Genomic DNA, 19,769 nt, shown 5'->3' on the forward strand with positions numbered 1-19,769 from the left:
ATTCAGAGTGCACACTGGACGCTCTGGCCAATAAGTAGGGTTGTTCCGAAAGCTCTGACCTCACAACTACAGTTAAGCACCCAAGCTAACTTGCTAACATTGGCTAGTTACTTCCAGACACATAATGAGAGAACAACCCCACTCTGACCATTTTACTCACCCTAGCAGAGCTGGTTAGGCTTTTTTCATGTTATCTAGAGTGTTGGTGACTAACTGTGCTGCTGGCAACAATTGAATTATTTTTTACTGACACCGGACATATTCAACGGGTGTTGAAAAAATGCGTTCAAAGCGTTCAAAAATGCATCCGTTTTTCTGCGCTCTGGCACACTAAGATGAGTCTTTTGATAAGAAATGTATCTAGATAGCTAAACAATGAATCCCAACGCATGATGTAATGTTAGTTATGTTAATGTTGCGACAGTTTGTTTCTGGTAATAGAACAAAAGTCAGCACATAGTGACTTCTGATTTAGCTGTATTTAATTAATGCAAACACGTGTATGGTAAATGTGTCGTTATGGTAGACCAATCCAAACTCATCTCTCAGCATGTCCATCACACTCATTATCTCAGGCTAGCAAGAATGTTGCTCACTTTTTCTGTGGGTAAACCAACTAGGCTCATAATTTAACAATTTTATTCTTATTTACAGATGGCATACAAATTTGATATTATGGCACGTGAAAGTTCACATGTTCGAGAAGGCATTTCTGCCAAAAAGCGCATTTTGATAATTCAAACAGCTCTTCTGTGAAGTCGTGACTTGCGACATACGCCTAGTTTCCTGAATCGGGTCACATATACGCAACTCATAAACAGGCCAAAATGGCTCCTACAACAACTTCATCGATACTGCTTCCACCGCCATTAGACTCAAGATCCACATCTGCTTCCACCGTAACTCAGCCTGTCCACTGACTGTCTAATCAGCCTCCTCGTTTGTCTTTCAAGCCACCCCATGGGTTAGTATCTTTGTGAAAACCAATAAGGAGATGGGAGAGGTGGGACTTGCAGCCTATCATGCATCTCAAATATAAGTTATTTATTAGCATTTGGCAACACAGACGCTCTTTGACAAATGCAACGTGGCCAGTGTAGTCAGGGTGTTATTCTATTACTGTCAATGATTGTGACAACTATGTAGCTATAACTAACCGGGCTAAAAAGTTACACTTTTCTTCTAATGTATTACAGTTGATACAGGTTAATCAAAGTAATGCTTCCATGGGCGTCAAACTACCCACCTGTTTCACTGAGAAATCGCAGGCGTCTCCAACAGTTCTTTTCCTACAAATAAATACTACAATATTCTCTACTTTAAAGAGTTGGCAAAATAGTCCTACAATTCAATTAAATCACTGACAAATCTCTAATTTGTGTGGCAGTTGTGAGGCTGCAGTGGTTACAAAGAAAATCCATGTTATTGAACTCGAGCTGTCTAGGTGGTGTTGGAACAATGATGCGACATTTCAGAGCATATTGCCACCTACAGCTAGGAGAAGCAACTGGGAAGACTCTCCCTTTCTCCATCTATCTCACTGCACACACACACACTGGAAGGTCTTTCAGTTCTTTTATTTGGTGTAAAGCGTAGTCTACAATAAAATTATTTAGTTTCATTAACATGACATGAAATGAAACGCACACAGCTGGATAACATACATAACTCCATAGTGTTTGAATATGATAAATATTAATAAATGTATATTTTATGCACATGAGCTAAAAAAATGCACGTCTTTCAAACACCCATCGACACTGGCACTGCACGTAATGAAATAGAACAGAGAATATGGGACGTAAACATGCTCTGATGTCTAGATTTGGATATGCAATTGTAATTTAATTCTAGGTCTAATTTAACCACTCCTTACACATAAGGCTTATGAAGAGCATGACAGAGATGAGGTAGATGGTGAAGAAGGCGGCGTTGAGGCGCTGTGCCACTCTGGTCCAATAGCCAGGTTTCCCCTCCCTCCTGCCACTGGCGAACAGCGCTAATGTCCGCTCAACCGCCCGTAGGTCCCACAGAATCAACAGCAGCAGGCGAGACTCTCCTTGCTCGCTACAGATGACCTGGAGATTATCAACATGAGATTATTATTAGTACTGTGAGATCATTAACATGAGAGAAAAAGGAACTCTACACGTGTAAATAATTTTTTTGCCGAAGTCTACTGAACAAAAATATAAACGCAACATGTAAAGTGTTGGCTTCATGTTTCATAATCTGATATAAAAGATCCCAGAAATGTTCCATTATGCACAAAGATTGTATTTCTCTAAAATGTTGTGCACAAATTAATTTACATCCCTGTTAGTGAACATTTCTCTTCTGCCAAGATAATCCATCCACCTGACAGGTGTGGCATATCAAGAAGCTGATTAAACAACATGATTATTATACCACTGCACCTTGTGCTGGGGACAATAAAAGGCCACTCTAAAATATGCAATTTTGTCACACAACACAATGCCACAGATGTCTAAAGTTTTGATGTGAACGTGCAATTGGCATGCTGACTGCAGGAATGTCTACTAGACCTGTTGCCAGAGAATTTAATGTTACTTTCTCTACCATAAGCCGCCTCCAACAGCATTTTAGAGAACTTGTCAGTACGTCCAACCGGCCTCACAACCGCAGATCACATGCAACCACACGAGCCCAGGACCTCCACATCTGACTTCTTCACCTGCAGGATTGTCTGAGACCAGCCACCAGGACAGCTGATGAAACTGTGGGTTTGCACAACCGAAGAATTTATGCACAAACTGTCAGAAACCGTCTCAGGGAAGCTCGTCGTCCTCACCAGGTTCTTGACCTGATTGCAGTTCAGCATCGTAACTGACATCAGTGGGCACATGCTCACCTTCAATGGCCACTGGCACGATGAAGTGTGCTCTTCACAGATTAATCACGGTTTCAACTGTACCGGGCAGATAGCAGCGTGTATGTCGTGTGGGCGAGTGGTTTGCTGATGTCAACGTTGTAAACAGAGTGGGCCATGGTGCCAGTGGGGTTATGGTATGGGCAGGCATAAGCTACGGACAACGAACACAAATGCATTTTATCGATGGCAGTTTGAATGCACAGAGATACCATGACGAGATCCTGAGGCCCATAGTCATGCCATTCATTGACCGCCATCACCTCATGTTTCAGCAAGATAATACACGGCCCATGTCACAAGGATCTATTTATACACAATTCCTGGAAGCTGAAAATGTCCCAGTTCTTCCATGGCCTGCATACTCATATGTCACCCATTGAGCATGTTTGGGATGCTCTGGATCGACATGTACGACAACTTGTTCCAGTTTCCGCCAATATCCAGCAACTTCGCACAGCTATTGAAGAGTGGGACAACATTCCACAATCAAGAGCCTGATCAACTATATGCGAAGGAGATGTCGCACTGCATGAGGCAAATGGTGGTCACCAGATACTGACTGGTTTTCTGATCCACACGCCTACTTTTTTTTAAAGGTATCTGGGACCAACAGATGCATGTCTATTCCCAGTCATGTGAAATGAATTTATTTCAACTGACTGATTTCTTTATATGAACTGTAACTCAGTAAAATCTTTGAAATTGTTGCATATTGCATTTGCATTTTTGTTCAGTGTAGTTGGGAATCTGTAAGTGCTTGGCTAGAGCAAAAGAGTTTGCACCCTGTTGATACCCAGGATCAATATTAAAGAACGTTGCTATAGATGTTTGCATCCCAAATGGAACCCTCTTCCCTATAGGCCCTGGTCAAAAGCAATGCACCACATAGGCTGCCATTTGAGAAGCAACCAAAATAAAGTAGGCAATCTAACCTCTTCTGCAACAGGCAATGGTTCACATGGAGCTTTTCTTCCAGACACATCACAGATACAGGCACAGCAACCACGCCTCCTCTCCTCCTCTGAAACCAATCAGCAGCTCTGTCACTGACATTATCAGCTGTATCATGTCTTGTCTGTGTCCCAAATGGCACCCTATTCGTGGTGCACTACTAGGCTTTTGTCAAAAGTAGTGCAATATATGGGGAATAGGGTGTCATTTGGTGACGCAGTCATGATGATTTTACTCATCACCTGTTCTATTTCCCCCCCCTATAGGAAACCGCCCTGCACACAAACAACAGTACAAAGTGAGGCACTTGTGTCAGTGGCGTACCTGGGTCACAGGTGTGACAGGGGGTGTGGTCTGGTTTGTTGTCACAGTCATATGCGGGGGCATGGTCTATACCTGTCTCTTGGTGTACGGAGTCTCTCTCCATCAGGTGAGTCACTAAGATGGTTTCCAACAGGCTTAGCAACATGAAAGCAAAGATCACTGTACAGTAGGTCGCTGTGAGGGAGAACACACACAGACAATAGAAGATCACTACACAAGCCACATTGTGTGAGGTAACATCCGTTGGACACCAATACTCTGTGTGTGTGTGTGTGTGTGTGTGTGTGTGTGCATACTCTATATACTAGATGTTTGTGCCTGTGTGTAACCTATGAGAGGGGTCCTGTTTGACATGGAGGGCAGTATGTCATTGAGGATGAGCAGCAAAACAGAGATGGCCAGCAGCACGGTGACCTTAAAGCCCAGTTTCTCCCCCCGCTGGTCTGAGATCAGGAAGGAGGCCAGGTCCAGACACAGGAAGAACAGGATGGGAAGCAGGAAATTGATGACGTGGAGGAGGGGCCTCCTCGCCATGGTGATCTAAGAAAAAAGATGAGCCAGGACGAAGGATAGGACAGTGATGTCAAATGTGGCATAGTAATGTCGGGCCTGGTCATAGATCCAGCTATATATGGAGTGTGTGTGACGTACAGTGTATGAGATCTGGTCCCACTCGCGATCTAAGATTAGTTTGCCCCTGGAGACAGTCATGTCCAGGAACTCCCACTCTCCCTGCGTCTGCATGACTTCACGAGAAGCCTGGGTGACCCGGGACGAGTTCGAGAAAGGAATGAGCTGTATATCTGTCACTGAGGGAAGGAGAGGAGTGAGAGGAAGATGGGAATAGACGAAGAAGGGAAGAGAAGAGCCACTCAAATGTGTGTTGTGCAGGTGTGTGTGTGTATACATAATAGGATGATTTGATGAAGGCAGTAGTTGCATGCCAATTGCACTAAACCTCAGTTTGTTTAGGATATACACCCCCCTTCTCCCTTGAGGACAGGCATCCAATCTCAGTATGGAGCGCAGTTCACAATGCATGTACACAATGTATTCATATACCCCCCCCGCCCTTTGTTTTTACAGTGCTGCTACTCGCTGTTTATTATCTATGCATAGTCACTTTACCCCTACCTACATGTACAAATTACCTCGACTAACCTCAACCCCCGCACCCCCTGTATACAGCCTTGTTATTGTTACTTTTGAATTTTTTACTTACATTTATGAAGTAAATATTTTCTTCACTCTTTCTTGAACTGCATTGTTGGTTAATGGCTTGTAAATAAGCATTTCACCGTAGTAAGGTTTACACCTGTTGTATTCAGCACGTGACAAATTAAATGTGATTTGATTTTAAGTAGACCTATTATCTCATGGTAACTTTTTTCTTTATGACAAGTAGGCCTGCATTTGCTATAGCAATATAAAGACTGAATGTGTGTATAATTTACCCATCCCAATCTGGCTTTCGGGGGTTACCTTAATTTTTTTTTATTGCAAATATATTTTATTTGCAGCTGCATAGTTTTAAAACAGGCTGTCACTGGAATATCATTGCTTAAATCAGTCCACATGTGAGCAAACTCTCTCTCCAACTCCATTCAAATTGCATCCAAAATAGATAATCCTGTTCTAGATTGATATACAGTATAGCCTTATATATATATGTCCTAGCCTACCTTTCAGGTAATACATTCAGTGCAGTATTATCTTTATATTTAGATACTTAATGATGGGTTATGTATAATAATCTTCTAACTAAATAGCCTCTGTCTCTTGCGCAATTCGCACGCACCTGTACTCCGCTAGCCTCTTTTCTTAAAAAATGCTTCTTAGCTCTTGAAGTCCCATGCAGGAAAAGCGAGACAATAGTTTGCTGGACATTTATTCTTTAAGCATTTCTTATACCAATAGACTATTCAGAGGGACGCAAGCTCTTGTTTACTGAAAGTTAAATGCAGCAGCCAATAGAAGTCATGGGTAGTTCGATAGAAGAGCAACCCCTCATTAAATGTATTTATTGTAGGGCTCAGGTAACATCAGGCTTGAATGCCTGATCAAATCCAGACAGGCCTATTTATATGCTTTATAATGCTTTTGAATGTCACTTCCGGTTTTGGCGGGAAATACTTGGTTACCCGGGAGAAAAGTGATTTATTCTCAGGATGGAACATTTTGTAAAATACCAGGAAAAAATTCAAACCTAACACTCACCGACGTGTATGGCGGAGCTGAATGTGATGTTACATCTCTGTGTGTCAAAGGGGAACTTGTGGATGTCCATCTTACAGGTGCTGATCACCTTCATTTCTTCCTCTATTAAGACGATCCCATCATGGGACACATACAGGTATGGGCTGTGAGGGCCATCAACCATCTCTGTCCTGAGACAACAAACACACACGTACAGTACCAGTCAAAAGTTTGGACACACCTACTCATTAAAGCGTTTTTCTTTATTTTTACAATTTTCTACATTGTAGAATAATAGTGAAGACATAACACACATGGAATCATGTAGTAACCAAGCTAGGATATGCATATACTTGGTAGCATTGGATAGACAACACTTGGAAGTTTCTAAAACTGTTAAAATAATGAACAGATATGGCAGGCGAAAACCCGAGGAAAATCCATCCGGTAATTACTTTTTATTTTAGGTCACAGGCCATTTCAGTGCTAGCCTACGAAAATACAAATAGATAGGACCCAGATTGCAGTTCCTATGGCTTCCACTAGATGTCAAACCCAAGAAAGGGTTTCAGGCTTGTTTTTTGAAACATGAGCAAGTAGTTGGAAGAACTACAAAAGTGTCTCTAATTAGAAAAGTAGCCTTGTTGGCGCGTGAATGAGGTGCGCGCTCTTCATCTTCCCTATTGAACATATTATTCTCCGTCTTAGATATTAGAGTACCTGAGGATTAAATAGAAACATTGTTTGGACGAACTATACTGGTAACTTTTTGGATTAGTTTGTATGCATGTTGAACGAGTGAATTACTGAGATTATTGGCGCCAACTAAACAGACTTTTTTGGATATAAAGGACTTTATCGAACAAAACGACCATTCATTGTGTAGCTGGGACCCTTGGGATTGCAAACAGAGGAAGATCTTCAAAGGTAAGTGATTTATTTAATCACTTTGTGATTTTGTGATGCCTGTGCTGGTTGAAAAAGTATTTTGGTGTCCTCAGATAATCGCATGGTGTGCTTTCGCCATAAAGTATTTTCTAAATCTGACAACACGGTTGGATTAACAAGAAGTGAAGTACAACACTTGTATTTTCATGAATGTATAATATTACTATTTTTGTATTTTGAATTTCGTGCTCTGCAATTTCACCGGATGTTGTCGTAGGTGTCCCGCTAGCGGTTCATGCGCCAAAAGAGGTTTTAAACAAATCAAAATATATTTGAGATTTTGGATTTTTCATAGTAGCCACCTTTTGCCTTGATCACAGCTTTGCACGCTCTTGGCATTCTCTCAACCAGCTTCATGAGGTCATCACCTGGAATGCATTTCAATTAACAGGTGTGCCTTGTTAAAAGTGAATTTGAGGAATTTCTTTCGTTCTTAACAAGTTTGTGTTGTGACAAGGTAGGGCTGGTATACAGAATATAGCCCTACTTTGTAAAAGACCAAGTCCATATTATGGCAAGAACAGCTCAAATAAGCAAAAAGAAATGACAGTCCATTACTTGAAGACATGAAGGTCAGTCAATCCGGAAAATTTCAAGAACATTGAAAGATTCTTCAAGTGCAGTCGCAAAAACCATCAAGCGATATGATGAAACTGGCTCTCATGAGGAACGTCACAGGAAAGGAAGACCCAGAGTTACCTCTGCTGCAGAGGATACGTTCATTGGAGTTATCTGCAGCTCAGATTGCAGCCCAAATAAATGCTTCAGAGTTCAAGTAACAGACACATCTCAGCATCAACTATTCAGAGGAGACTGAATCAGGCCTTCATGCGTGAATTGCTGTAAAGAATCCACTCCTAAACGGACTCGAATAAGAAGAGACTTGCTTGGGCCAAGAAAAACGAGCATGATTAGGAAATCTGTCCTTTTTGGTCTGATGAATCCCAAATTTGAGATTTTTGGTACCAACCGCCTTGTCTTTGTGAGAAGCAGAGTAGGTGAATGGATGATCTTCGCATGTGTGGTTCCCACCTTGAAGGATGGAGGTGTGGGGGTGCTTTGCTGGTGACACTGTCTGTGAATTTATTTTGAATTCAAGGCATACTTAACGAGCATGGCTACCACAGCATTCTGCAACGATTCACCATCCCATCTGGTTTGCGCTTAGTGGGACTATCATTTGTTTTTCAACAGGACAATGACCCAAAACACACCTTCAGGTTGTGTAAGGGCTATTTGACCAAGGAGAGTGATGGAGTGCTGCATCAGATGACCTGGCCTCCACAATCGCCCAACCTCAACCCAATTAAGATGGTTTGGGATGAGTTGGACCGCAGAGTGAGGGAAAAGCAGCCAACAAGTGCTCAACATATGTTGGAAAAGCATTCCAGGTGAAGCTGGCTGAGAGAATGCCAAGAGTGTGCAAAGCTGTCATCAAGGAAAAAGGTGGCTACTTTGAAGAATATAAAATATGTTTTATTTAACACATTTTTGGTTACTACATGCTTCCATATGTGTTATTTCATAGTTTTGATGTCTTCACTATTATTCTACATGTAGGAAGAAAAAAAATTAAATGAGTAGGTGTGTCCAAACTTTTGACTGGCGGTGGATGAAAGGAATGACAATGGGCCTCAGGATCTCGTCACAGTATCTCTGTGCATTCAAATTGGCATCGATTAAAATTAAATTGTGTTCATTGTCCATAGCTTATACCTGCCCATACCATAACCCCACTGCCACCATGGGGCACTCTGTTCACAACATTGACAACAGCAAACCGGTCGCCCACATGACGCGATACACTTTGTCTGCCATCTGCCCGGTACAGTTGAAAGTGGGATTCATCCATGAAGAGCACACTTCTCCAGCATGCCAGTTGCCATCGAAGGTGAGCATTTGCCCACTGCTGTCAGGTCAAGACCCTGGTGAGGAAGACGGGCACACAGATGAGCTTCCCTGAGACAGTTTCTACAGAAATTCTTCGGTAGTGCAAACCCACAGTTTAATCAGCTGTCTGGATGGCTGGTCTCAGACGATCCTGCAGGTGAAGAAGTCGGATGTGGAGGTCCTGGGCTGGCGTGGTTACACGTGGTCTGTGGTTGTGAGGCCGGTTGGACATACTGCAAAATTCAGGAGGCGGCTTAATGTAGAAATAAATATTCAATTCTCTGGCAACAGCTTTGGTGGACCTTCCTGCAGTCAGCATGACACTTGCACGCTCCATCAAAACTTGAGACATCTGTGGTATTGTGTTGTGTGAGAGAACTGCATGTTTTAAAGTAGCCTTTTATTGTCCCCAGCACAAGGTTCATGTGTGTAATGATCATGCTGTTTAATCAGGTTCTTGATATGCCACACCTGTCAGGTGGATGGATTATCTTGGCAGTGGAGGGATGTAAACAAATTTGTGCAAAAAATCTGAAATAAATAACCTCTTTGCATGTCACGTTTATATTTTTGTTAAGTAATATTATGTGTATTTGTTGTATTATAAAAGCCATGTTTGAAAAAGAGACCTAGGTCTCAATATGTCTTTCCTGTTAAAATAAAGGTGAAATAAAATTAAAAAATCAAAGATCCAAATGAGGTTTAGGGTTGAGTGAGTGATTTGTCCCAAAAATAATGCTTTTCTTTTTTTATATATTTAGTACCAGCCTATTGCTAGTTACTGTTGAGGGTGTCAGTTTTTTATTTTACTTTTGCAGCCAAAGTTTATACTGTTAAGTCGTCAGCATACATGGACACACACAAGCTTTATTCAAGGTCAGTGGAAGGTCATTAGTAAACACAGAAAACGACAATGGTCCAAGCCGGCTGCCCTGCGGTACGCCACACTCAACCAAATTTGCATTAGACAGGCTTCTATTAAAGAGAACCTTCTGTGTTTTATTGGATAGGTAATTGTCCATCCATGATAAGGCAGAGGATGCTAATCCATAACACCTACGTTTTTTCAGAAATATGTTATCAATGATATCAAAGGCTGTTTGAACCATTAAAGGGTGCTTTGCTATTTTTGGGTAGCGGAATGGCCTTTGCCATTCATCCAGACCTGAGGGCACACTTAATCTTCTAGGCTTAGATTGAAGATGTGGCAAATAAAAGTTGCAATGTGTTCCACTACCACCCTCAGTAATTTACCATCCATGTTGTCAGTTCCGTTTTTTTCCCCCTTATTTAAAATTAACAACACTGGTGCTCCCAACATATCCTGTTGGGGCTAGGGAGCAGTATTTGCACGGCCGGATAAAAAACGTACCCGATTTAATCTGGTTACTACTCCTGTCCAGTAACTAGAATATGCAAATAATTAGTAGATTTGGATAGAAAACACTCAAAAGTTTTTAAAACTGTTTGAATGGTGTCTGTGAGTATAACAGAACTCATATGGCAGGCCAAAACCTGAGAAGATTCCATGCAGGAAGTGGAAATCTGATTTGTGGAATCGCCTTCAACACTTTGCCTATGAAACACACCGTGAGTTAGGATTCATTTAGCACTTCCTAAGGCTTCCACTAGATGTCAACAGTCTTTACAAAGTGGTTTGAGTCTTCTCCGGTAGAAACTGACCGAACGAGAGGCCTGGAAAGTTGGTCATAGGGGGAGGGCCATTACTACTATGACGCGGGCGCCCGTGGGTACCCTTTAGTTCCGAAACGTTTAGTAAGATAATGCAATCGTCCGCCTTGAATATTATTGAAGCTCTGATTGAAAAAGGCCCTAAAGATTTGTTATACAACGTTTGACATGTTTGAACGAACGTAAATAATTTTTTTTTGCACATTCGTGACAACAAGTCCCGCGTGCCTCGTACATTATGAGTAGCCTTCGGAACGCGCTAACAAGAAGGAGCTATTGGGACATAAATTATTAACTTTTTCGAACAAAACTACATTTGTTGTGGACCTGGGAGTCCTGGAAGTGCCTTCTGATGAAGATAATCAAAGGTAAGGGAATATTTTAGATGGTTCCAAGATGGCGCTAACCTGTATCGCCTAGCCTATTTTTCTGAGCATAGCACCTCGATTATTGCAAAGTGTGATTTCCCAGTAAAGTTATTTTTAAATCTGGCAATGTGATTGCGTTCACAAGATGTTAATCTATAATTCTTTGAATGACAATATTAAATTAACAATGTTTTCGAATAGTAATTTTGTAAATTGTAGTGCTGTTCACCGGAAGCATTTGAGGGAAAATATTTTCTGAATGTCACGCGCCGATGTAAAATGCTGTTTTTATATATAAATGTGAACTTTATCGAACACAAAATGCATGTATTGTGTAACATGATATCCTAGGAGTGTCATCTGATGAAGATTGTCAAAGGTTAGTGCTGCATTTAGCTGTGTTTTGGGTATTTGTGATGCATGCTAGTTGCTTTGAAAATGGCAGTGTGATTATTTTTGGCAGGGTACTCTCCTACCATAATCTAATGTTTTGCTTTTGCTGTAAAGCCTTTTTGAAATCGGACAACGTGGTTCGATTCAGGAGAGGTATCTATAAAATGGTGTAAAATAGTAATATGTTTGAGAAATTGAAGTTATAGCATTTATGAGGTATTTGTGTTTCGCGCGACGCGATTCCACTGGCTGTTGACTAGGGTGGGACGCAAACGTCCCAGGTTCCCAGACAGGTTAAAAAAGTTAGGAACACCGAAAATATATTTTTAAATCAAAGTATTATAGATACTTCTGAAGCACATGTTGTGCCCTAGAAATTAATATGCAACCCTGTAAATACATTTGTTCATTATAAAAAGTTTCTACAAATACTTGTCATTGCAATGTAATTTGTTGAATGTTCGGTTTCTACATTGTGTAAAAACACTTTTCCTATCAAGATGCATTTAAGGAAAAACGTTTTGGTACATTTTGCTGCCGACTAACTAACCCCGATTAACCATCGGTTAAATTCGTAATACTATGCATGCATGGGCCTACAAGGAACAGAGCTTAATTGAAACATGCGACAGCAGCAAGTCTATCATCTCAGCCAAGAGGCTATATTATTGAACATACAAACTACTGTAATAAAGATGCCAATGTAGGCTAAAACATTTGCCAAAAAGCAAATCGTGAGAGAACACTGTTCTAAGAGCGCACCTGATGTGAGCGGTTCATGTGACAGAGATGAAAATCTCAGTTAGAAGGTAAATCTAAAGATGCAACAAACAGAATGGGTTGATTATAGGATTGTGCGTTTAGCTTGTGGACAGTGAAGGAAAGTTGATATTAAAACCAATAGAACAGGGAGAAAAGCTTGTTTCAATGGCAAAGGAGGTCAAAAAGTATTTACTAAATAATTCCCTCAATGTTTCTGGTAGGATTTTGGCTAGGCTACTTTGAAGCAAGGTAAAACATGCGTCCCAATTTAAGGTAAAACGTCCAGTTTTCCCAAAGTTAAGTATGTTTTAAACAAGCAAATTGACAGAGAACATATTTTACTCAAAGAAAAAAACCCATCAATTAATTCATTTTAAACCTTGTCATAGATCGTACTGGACACAACTTGTAAGATTCCATGCAAAACAGGCTCAAAGCCCGTACTGTGACCTATGTAACCTCAATACACTTGGCACATATAAACATATGATATGGGATTGTCCAGAGGTTTATGAGTTCTGGAGGAAAGTGTGGTATATTCTCTCTGACATGAGTGATAAAACTAACCCTTGAACCAATTACATTGTTGCTTAACGATGATACAGGTATGCAGCTGTATAGGAAACAGCGACGATTTTGGCTGGGTTGACTGCTGCCAAAGAACTTGTTGTTCAGCGCTGGTTGCCACAACATGAACTTCATATAAGGAAATGACTAGCATACTTTCAGGATGTAGTTATGTTGGAGTTATGCACTGCCCGTATGAATAAAGCCATTCCTAGCACTCTGGAAACATGGAAAGTAGCCGTCTCAGAAATCTCTCAACTGTTGGATGTGATGTAAAATGCTTACTTGATGGTGTTGTATTGGCAAATTACTTTGCATATTGTAATATAGTGTGTGTTGTTTATTTTGAATATGAAAAACTTATTTTGGGGGGGTGGGGCCGCCAGGGGAACAGTTGAAGTCGAAACATTACATACACCTTAGCCAAATACATATAAACTCAGCTTTTCACAATTCCTGACATTTAATCCTAGTAAAAATGTCCTGTTTTAGGGCAGTTAGGATCACCACTTTTTATTTTAAGAATGTGAAATGTCAGAATGATAGTGATTTCTTTCTTTGTTCACCTTCCCAGTGGGTCAGAAGTTTACATACACTCAATTAGTAGTTGGCAGCATTGCCTTTAAATTGTTTAACTTGTTTCAGGTAGCCTTCCACAAGCTTCCCACAATAAGTTGGGTGAATTTTGGCCCATTCCTCCTGACAGAGCTGGTGTAACTGAGTCAAGTTCGTAGGCCTCCTTGCTCGCTTTTCCAGTTCTGCCCACAAATGTTCTATAGGGTTGAGGTCAGTGCTTTGTGATGGCCACTCCAAAACCTTGGCTATGTTGTCCTTAAGCCATTTTGCCACAACTTTGGAAGTATGCTTGGGGTCATTGTCCATTTGAAAGATCCATTTGTGACCAAGCATTAACTTCCTGACTGATGTCTTGATGTTGCTTCAATATATCCACATAATTTTCCTCCCTCATGATGCCATCTATTTTGTGAAGTGCACCAGTCCCTCCTGCAGCAAAGCACCCCCACAACATGATGCTGCCACCCCCGTGCTTCACGGTTGGGATGGTGTTCTTCGGCTTGCAAGCCTCCCTCTTTTTCCTCCAAACATAACAATAGTAATTATGGTCAAACATATTTTTATTTCATCAGACCAGAGGACATTTCTCCAAAAGTATGGTCTTTGTCCCCATGTGCAGTTACAGTTGATTTTCCCATGATTCCAAGGTAGGCCTTGAAATACATCCAGGGGTACACCTCCAATTGACTCAAATGATGTCAATTAGCCTATCAGAGGCTTCTAAAGTGATGACATTTTCTGGAATTTTCCAAGCTGTTTAAAGGCACAGTCAACTTAGTGTATGTAAACTTCTGACCCACTGGAATGGTGATACAGTGAATTATAAGTGAAATAATCTGTCTGTAAACAATTGTTGGAAAAATGACTTGTCATGCACAAAATAGATGTCCTAACCGACTTGCCAAAACTATAGTTTGTTAACAAGAAATTTGTGGGTGGTTGAAAAACAAGTTTTTATGACTCCAACCTAAGTGTATGTAAACTTCAGACTAAAGCTGTATGTTTGGAATGGGTGAGAGGGTGTGTAATAGAGAAAAAAAGGGGGCAAAAGTGTAATTTAATTTTTATGACCCAATAAAAAACGAAGCAAAATGCCTGCAGCTGAAATGGGTAATGCGTTGATAGCCTACTGTATTGACCACTTTAATGGAGAGTATGCACGTGAGTGCTTTTGTTACTCACATCTCGTAGATTAAGAGATCTGGTATCCACAACATCTCTTTGGGAACGGAGACCCTGGATATTCCACAGAACTGACTAGGATCCCACCAGATCCGCTCATTATTCCAGGTCTGGAGGGAGGAGAGGACATGAGAAGCAGGTGCATGGATCAGTGGAAAACGAGTGGAACATAAGTGGGGAAAAAATAACTCACCAGTTGTATCCAGATGAAGGGAACAAAGGTCTGGGACTTCTCAATCTAGAAACACACACCATGTGAATATCACCAGATAACACACACCACCATCTCTCTTAAACACGCACACACACACACTGACCACGGCGAGGATAGCGTATAGGTAGATATCCAGGTGCACCATGGTTGGGTGTGTGTGGTCGAGCACGGGCCGCGTGGAGGTGAACACATCGTTTCCTCTGGTCAGGTTCAGGTGGTCCAGAACATCTTGATAACTACACACCCTCTCAGGTGACACCGTACCTAGAGGGACAGACACACACTTCATACACACTCTCAGGTGAGACTGTACCTATAGGAGCAGAGACATACTTACATGTTCAGGTATTAAGATTGAACATAAGTACAACCGCCCAAGAACATGTCCATGATCAAGGTTTGATTGAACGCTAACAATTAATTGATGATAATAACTTCCTTTACTCGTTTCCTAATAGCCACCTCTGTCAGATTTGTTGGTTAATACATGATTCCATGTGTTATTTCATAGTTTTGATGTCTTCACTATTATTCTACAATGTAGAAAATAATCAAAATAAAAACCCTTGAATGACTAGGTGTGTCAACTCTTGACTGGTACTGTATGTGACTTACTCTATCATAATCAGTCACATTGACCCCAAAATACATGTTTATACAGTGCTGGAAAGAGAATGTCAGCTTTTTAATGACACCAACATGATCTCTCTATTCCAAATATCAAGTGAGTTACGTTCCATTACATGCTGAGTGTTACCGGCCATGTCTTTGCGAAAAACGCAGTCAAAGTTTGCAGTTACTTTTAAGACATTTTGCTTAATACAAAACACAATTCATGAAATCCATTGACAGGAGTGCCCAGATTGGTTGTGGCCCTTAGGTTTCAGATAACACCTCTTATAAATGCATGTCACAGAGAACGTGTACAGGCTACACTCAAACAATTTTTTCCCATCTATCACATCCCTGGGTACAGCATACAGTATGTAGATGTGCCCAAGCAACCCTCTCACAAACCCAGGACCTGCATTTTTGTGACAGTCACACAGAGTAAACGATATCTGATAAGAGCTCAAACCGAGGAGGGGGTGAGCGCTAAAAAGGGTCAGAGTAAGATCTGGTCTCTCTAAGCAGCAACTAAAATGAGAAATGTTAAAGAAAATATGACCTCACACACACCACCAGAGAGTAAGGACTGATAGTCTCTTTGGATCCGATTCATGTGGGCTTTGGTTAGAGCAGCGGTCCCCAACCTTTTTTGCACCATGGACCAGTCTCATATAAACAATATTTTCCCCGGACTGGCCTTGGGGGGGCGGTCATGACACGACCGGAATATTGATTAGGCCTATAAGTTTAGTATAGCCACTTTTTCATAAAATTTTTGCTTATTTAGGTCTAACGTGATGATATAACAAAGTGCATATTTCGCTCTAATGACCATATAATAAAAACATTGCAACTCACCATGTTGCTGAATCAATGGGAGCCCTGAGCTTGTTTCCCGGTGTTGTGCCGAAAAATGTATTCCAAGATATATATATATCACACACGTACAGGACACTCCGCTTATCTCTTTTCCTACATCAGATATGTAGGTGACATTTCCACATGGATGACAGCACATAATCAGCAAGACGGAGATGCTCTTCATCCGAGGTAATGCCTGCCCATTCCCAGATGTTAGATAATCCGAGATGATCACATGTAATCTACATTCCAGCCCTAACCTGAATGTTCTGTTTCTTCCACCACACCATTCAGCAATGCCCCCAAGATGCTAAGTCAGAGCCTTGTCAGCTCCAGATTTGACTACTTCAACTCACACCCTGTTGGAATCCTTGCATTCTCAGATTCCCCTCTGCTTTAATCTCGATATTGTAATCAATAGTGTTTGAAAATGCTGTACTTTTACTAACATATATGTTCAGATCATGCCTGAGAAAGGGGTGTAATATCTCCTGATGGGCATGTGGTACCCTTCCTCACCCATGGGGTCTTTGCCGTGAAAGTAAATATGAGAATATACAGTGAGGGGAAAAAAGTATTTCATCCCCTGCTGATTTTGTACATTTGCCCACTGACAAAGAAATGATCAGTCTGTAATTTTAATGGTAGGTTTATTTGAACAGTGAGAGACAGAATAACAACAACAAAAAATCCAGAAAAACGCATGTCAAGAAACGCCTGACCTCTGTGATTGCCAACAAGGGTTTTGCCATACTAAGTCATGTTTTGCAGAGGGGTCAAATACTTATTTCCCTCATTAAAATGCAAATCAATTTCTAACATTTTTGACATGTGTTTTTCTGGATATTTTTGTTGTTATTCTGTCTCTCACTGTTCAAATAAACCTACAATTAAAATTATAGACTGATCATTTCTTTGTCAGTGGGCAAACGTACAAAATCTGCAGGGGATCAAATACTTTTTTCCCTCACTGTAAGTAATGTACAATTAACCTACTGAAAGTATACTGTCTAAAAGGCAAAACAGAACTGTCAAATTATATTATAGCTGTGTTGTTGTATATTTGTGAATAACCATCTTTAGTGTAACATAATTGTTGGGGGAAACTGAAATGCCCATCAAATATTTTTCCCAATTTGCTGAATGTGTTCTGAAGGAGGAGTCGATTTGTCTTTTCAATTTTGGACAAATATGTTAACATCATGGGAGAAGAAATAGCAGTCACTCTCCTCCAAAACACTGGTATGTTACAATTCTAATTTAATATAATAGTAGATAAAAAAACAATTATACAGGGAACAATGTTATCTTTGATCCAACTTCTGACTAGATGGCTACTAAAACACGTATTTAAATAATTCTGTTACAAGAAACCTATACTATTCCCTTGTTCACTGTTTGCTCAGAAAAATACATGTAAAGATGTATAGACTACTTGACATTATGTTTTGCTAGATGACCTGAGCCAACTGTGCCACTTCTGTGGGGAGGCGGACAATAATGAGGAAGACACTAACTGGGTAATTGCTTGTTCACTTCCAAAGGCGCATTTTTCGGAGTACGAATTTGTATGAGCAGTAATATTTCTAGAGGTAGTATCATCCGCTTTGTCTGATAATGAAATAATTGTAATTCAATAACTTTTATTTAATGTTTTAAATATATAAAACATTTATCATACATTTCAGATTGGTTGTGACCGCTGCCCACGATGGCTCCATCAGTCCTGTATGAAAACCATCCCATCATTGGAGGATTGTGTCTTTGCTGCCTGTCAGGACTAGGTTAGACTTGAGTTCCAGGTGACTGTATCACCTAGAAAACTTTCCATAAAAACTGGACTAAATGCTCAGTCGAGCTGTTGCAGCTTTCCAATATTTGTTTGTTATTTGTCTTTTATATAACTTATCCTGTTAGGGCTAGGGGGCAGTATTTACACGGCCGGATAAAAAACGTACCCGATTTAATCTGGTTACTACTCCTGCCCAGTAACTAGAATATGCATATAATCATTGGCTTTGGATAGAAAATACCCTAAAGTTTCTAAAACTGTTTGAATGGTGTCTGTGAGTATAACAGAACTCATATGGCAGGCAAAACCTGAGAAGATTCCATGCAGGAAGTGGCCTGTCTGACAAGTTGTTGTTCTTCTTGCCTCTGTTTATTGAAGACTGAGGATCTTTGCTGTAACGTGACACTTCCTACGGCTCCCATAGGCTCTCAGAGCCTGGGAAAAAGCTGAACGATATCGAGGCAGCCCCAGGCTGAAACACATTATTGCTTTTGACAAGTGGCCGATCAGAGGACAATGGGCTTAGGCGCGTGCCCGAGTCGACCCCATGCTTTATTTTCTTTCGTCTGTTTACCTAATTGCAGATTCCCGGTCGGAATATTATCGCTTTTTTACGAGAAAAATTGCATAAAAATTGATTTTAAACAGCGGTTGACATGCTTCGAAGTACGGTAATGGAATATTTAGAATTTTTTTGTCACGAAATGCGCCGTGCTCGTAACCCTTATTTACCATTCGGATAGTGTGGTAAATAACCCTTATTTACCATTCAAAACGCCGCTGTTTGAACATAACTATGGATTATTTGGGACCAAACCAACATTTGTTATTGAAGTAGAAGTCCTGGGAGTGCATTCTGACGAAGAACAGCAAAGGTAATCAAACTTTTCTAATAGTAAATTGGAGTTTGGTGAAGGCTAAACTTGCTGTGTGTCTAAATAGCTAGCCCTGTGATGCCGGGCTATCTACTTAGAATATTGCAAAATGTGCTTTCACCAAAAAGCCATTTTAAAATCGGACATATCGAGTGCATAGAGGAGTTCTGTATCTATAATTCTTAAAATAATTTATGCTTTTTGTGAACGTTTATTGTGAGTAATTTAGTAAATTGTTAGTAAATTCGCCGGAAGTTTGCGGGGAGTATGCTAGTTCTGAACGTCACATGCTAATGTAAAAAGCTGGTTTTTGATATAAATATGAACTTGATTGAACAAAACATGCATGCATTGTATAACATAATGTCCTAGGGTTGTCATCTGATGAAGATCATCAAAGGTTAGTGCTGCATTTAGCTGTCTTCTGGGTTTTTGTTACATTATATGCTAGCTTGAAAAATGGGTGTCTGATTATTTCTGGCTGGGTACTCTGCTGACATAATCTAATGTTTTGCTTTCGTTGTAAAGCCTTTTTGAAATCGGACAGTGTGGTTAGATTAACGAGAGTCTTGTCTTTAAAATGCTGTAAAATAGTCATATGTTTGAGAAATTGAAGTAATAGCATTTCTAAGGTATTTGAATAACGCGCCACAGGATTCCACTGGCTGTTACGTAG

The 19,769-nt window shown here is 40.5% G+C and overlaps 1 protein-coding gene across 1 annotated transcript; it reads right to left on the reverse strand.

Annotated features, from left to right (window-relative positions):
• Positions 1-1,856: 1,856 nt before the first annotated feature.
• LOC115147836 (5-hydroxytryptamine receptor 3A-like) lies at positions 1,857-15,307 on the reverse strand. Its single transcript, XM_029690112.1, has 9 exons — positions 15,060-15,307; positions 14,936-14,980; positions 14,743-14,852; positions 6,386-6,555; positions 4,820-4,977; positions 4,498-4,708; positions 4,169-4,342; positions 3,826-3,914; positions 1,857-2,078 (listed from the first exon to the last, which is right to left on the reverse strand). The coding sequence occupies exons 1-9, from the start codon at positions 15,243-15,245 to the stop codon at positions 1,857-1,859; spliced, it is 1,365 nt and encodes a 454-aa protein (XP_029545972.1). The 5' UTR covers positions 15,246-15,307.
• Positions 15,308-19,769: the final 4,462 nt, after the last annotated feature.

Source organism: Salmo trutta, chromosome 14 (genome assembly GCF_901001165.1).
Source record: "Salmo trutta chromosome 14, fSalTru1.1, whole genome shotgun sequence".
In the NCBI taxonomy this organism is placed as follows: Eukaryota; Metazoa; Chordata; class Actinopteri; order Salmoniformes; family Salmonidae; genus Salmo; species Salmo trutta.

Coding starts and splice junctions, on each gene's coding strand:
- LOC115147836 (XM_029690112.1), bottom strand. CDS start 15,245: ATGAAGTGTGTGTCTGTCCCTCTAGGTACGGTGTCACCTGAGAGGGTG. Junction 6,556..14,742: donor GATCTCTTAATCTACGAGAT/GTGAGTAACAAA, acceptor TTGTTGTCTCAG/GACAGAGATGGTTGATGGCC. Junction 4,978..6,385: donor CAGCTCCGCCATACACGTCG/GTGAGTGTTAGG, acceptor TCCTTCCCTCAG/TGACAGATATACAGCTCATT.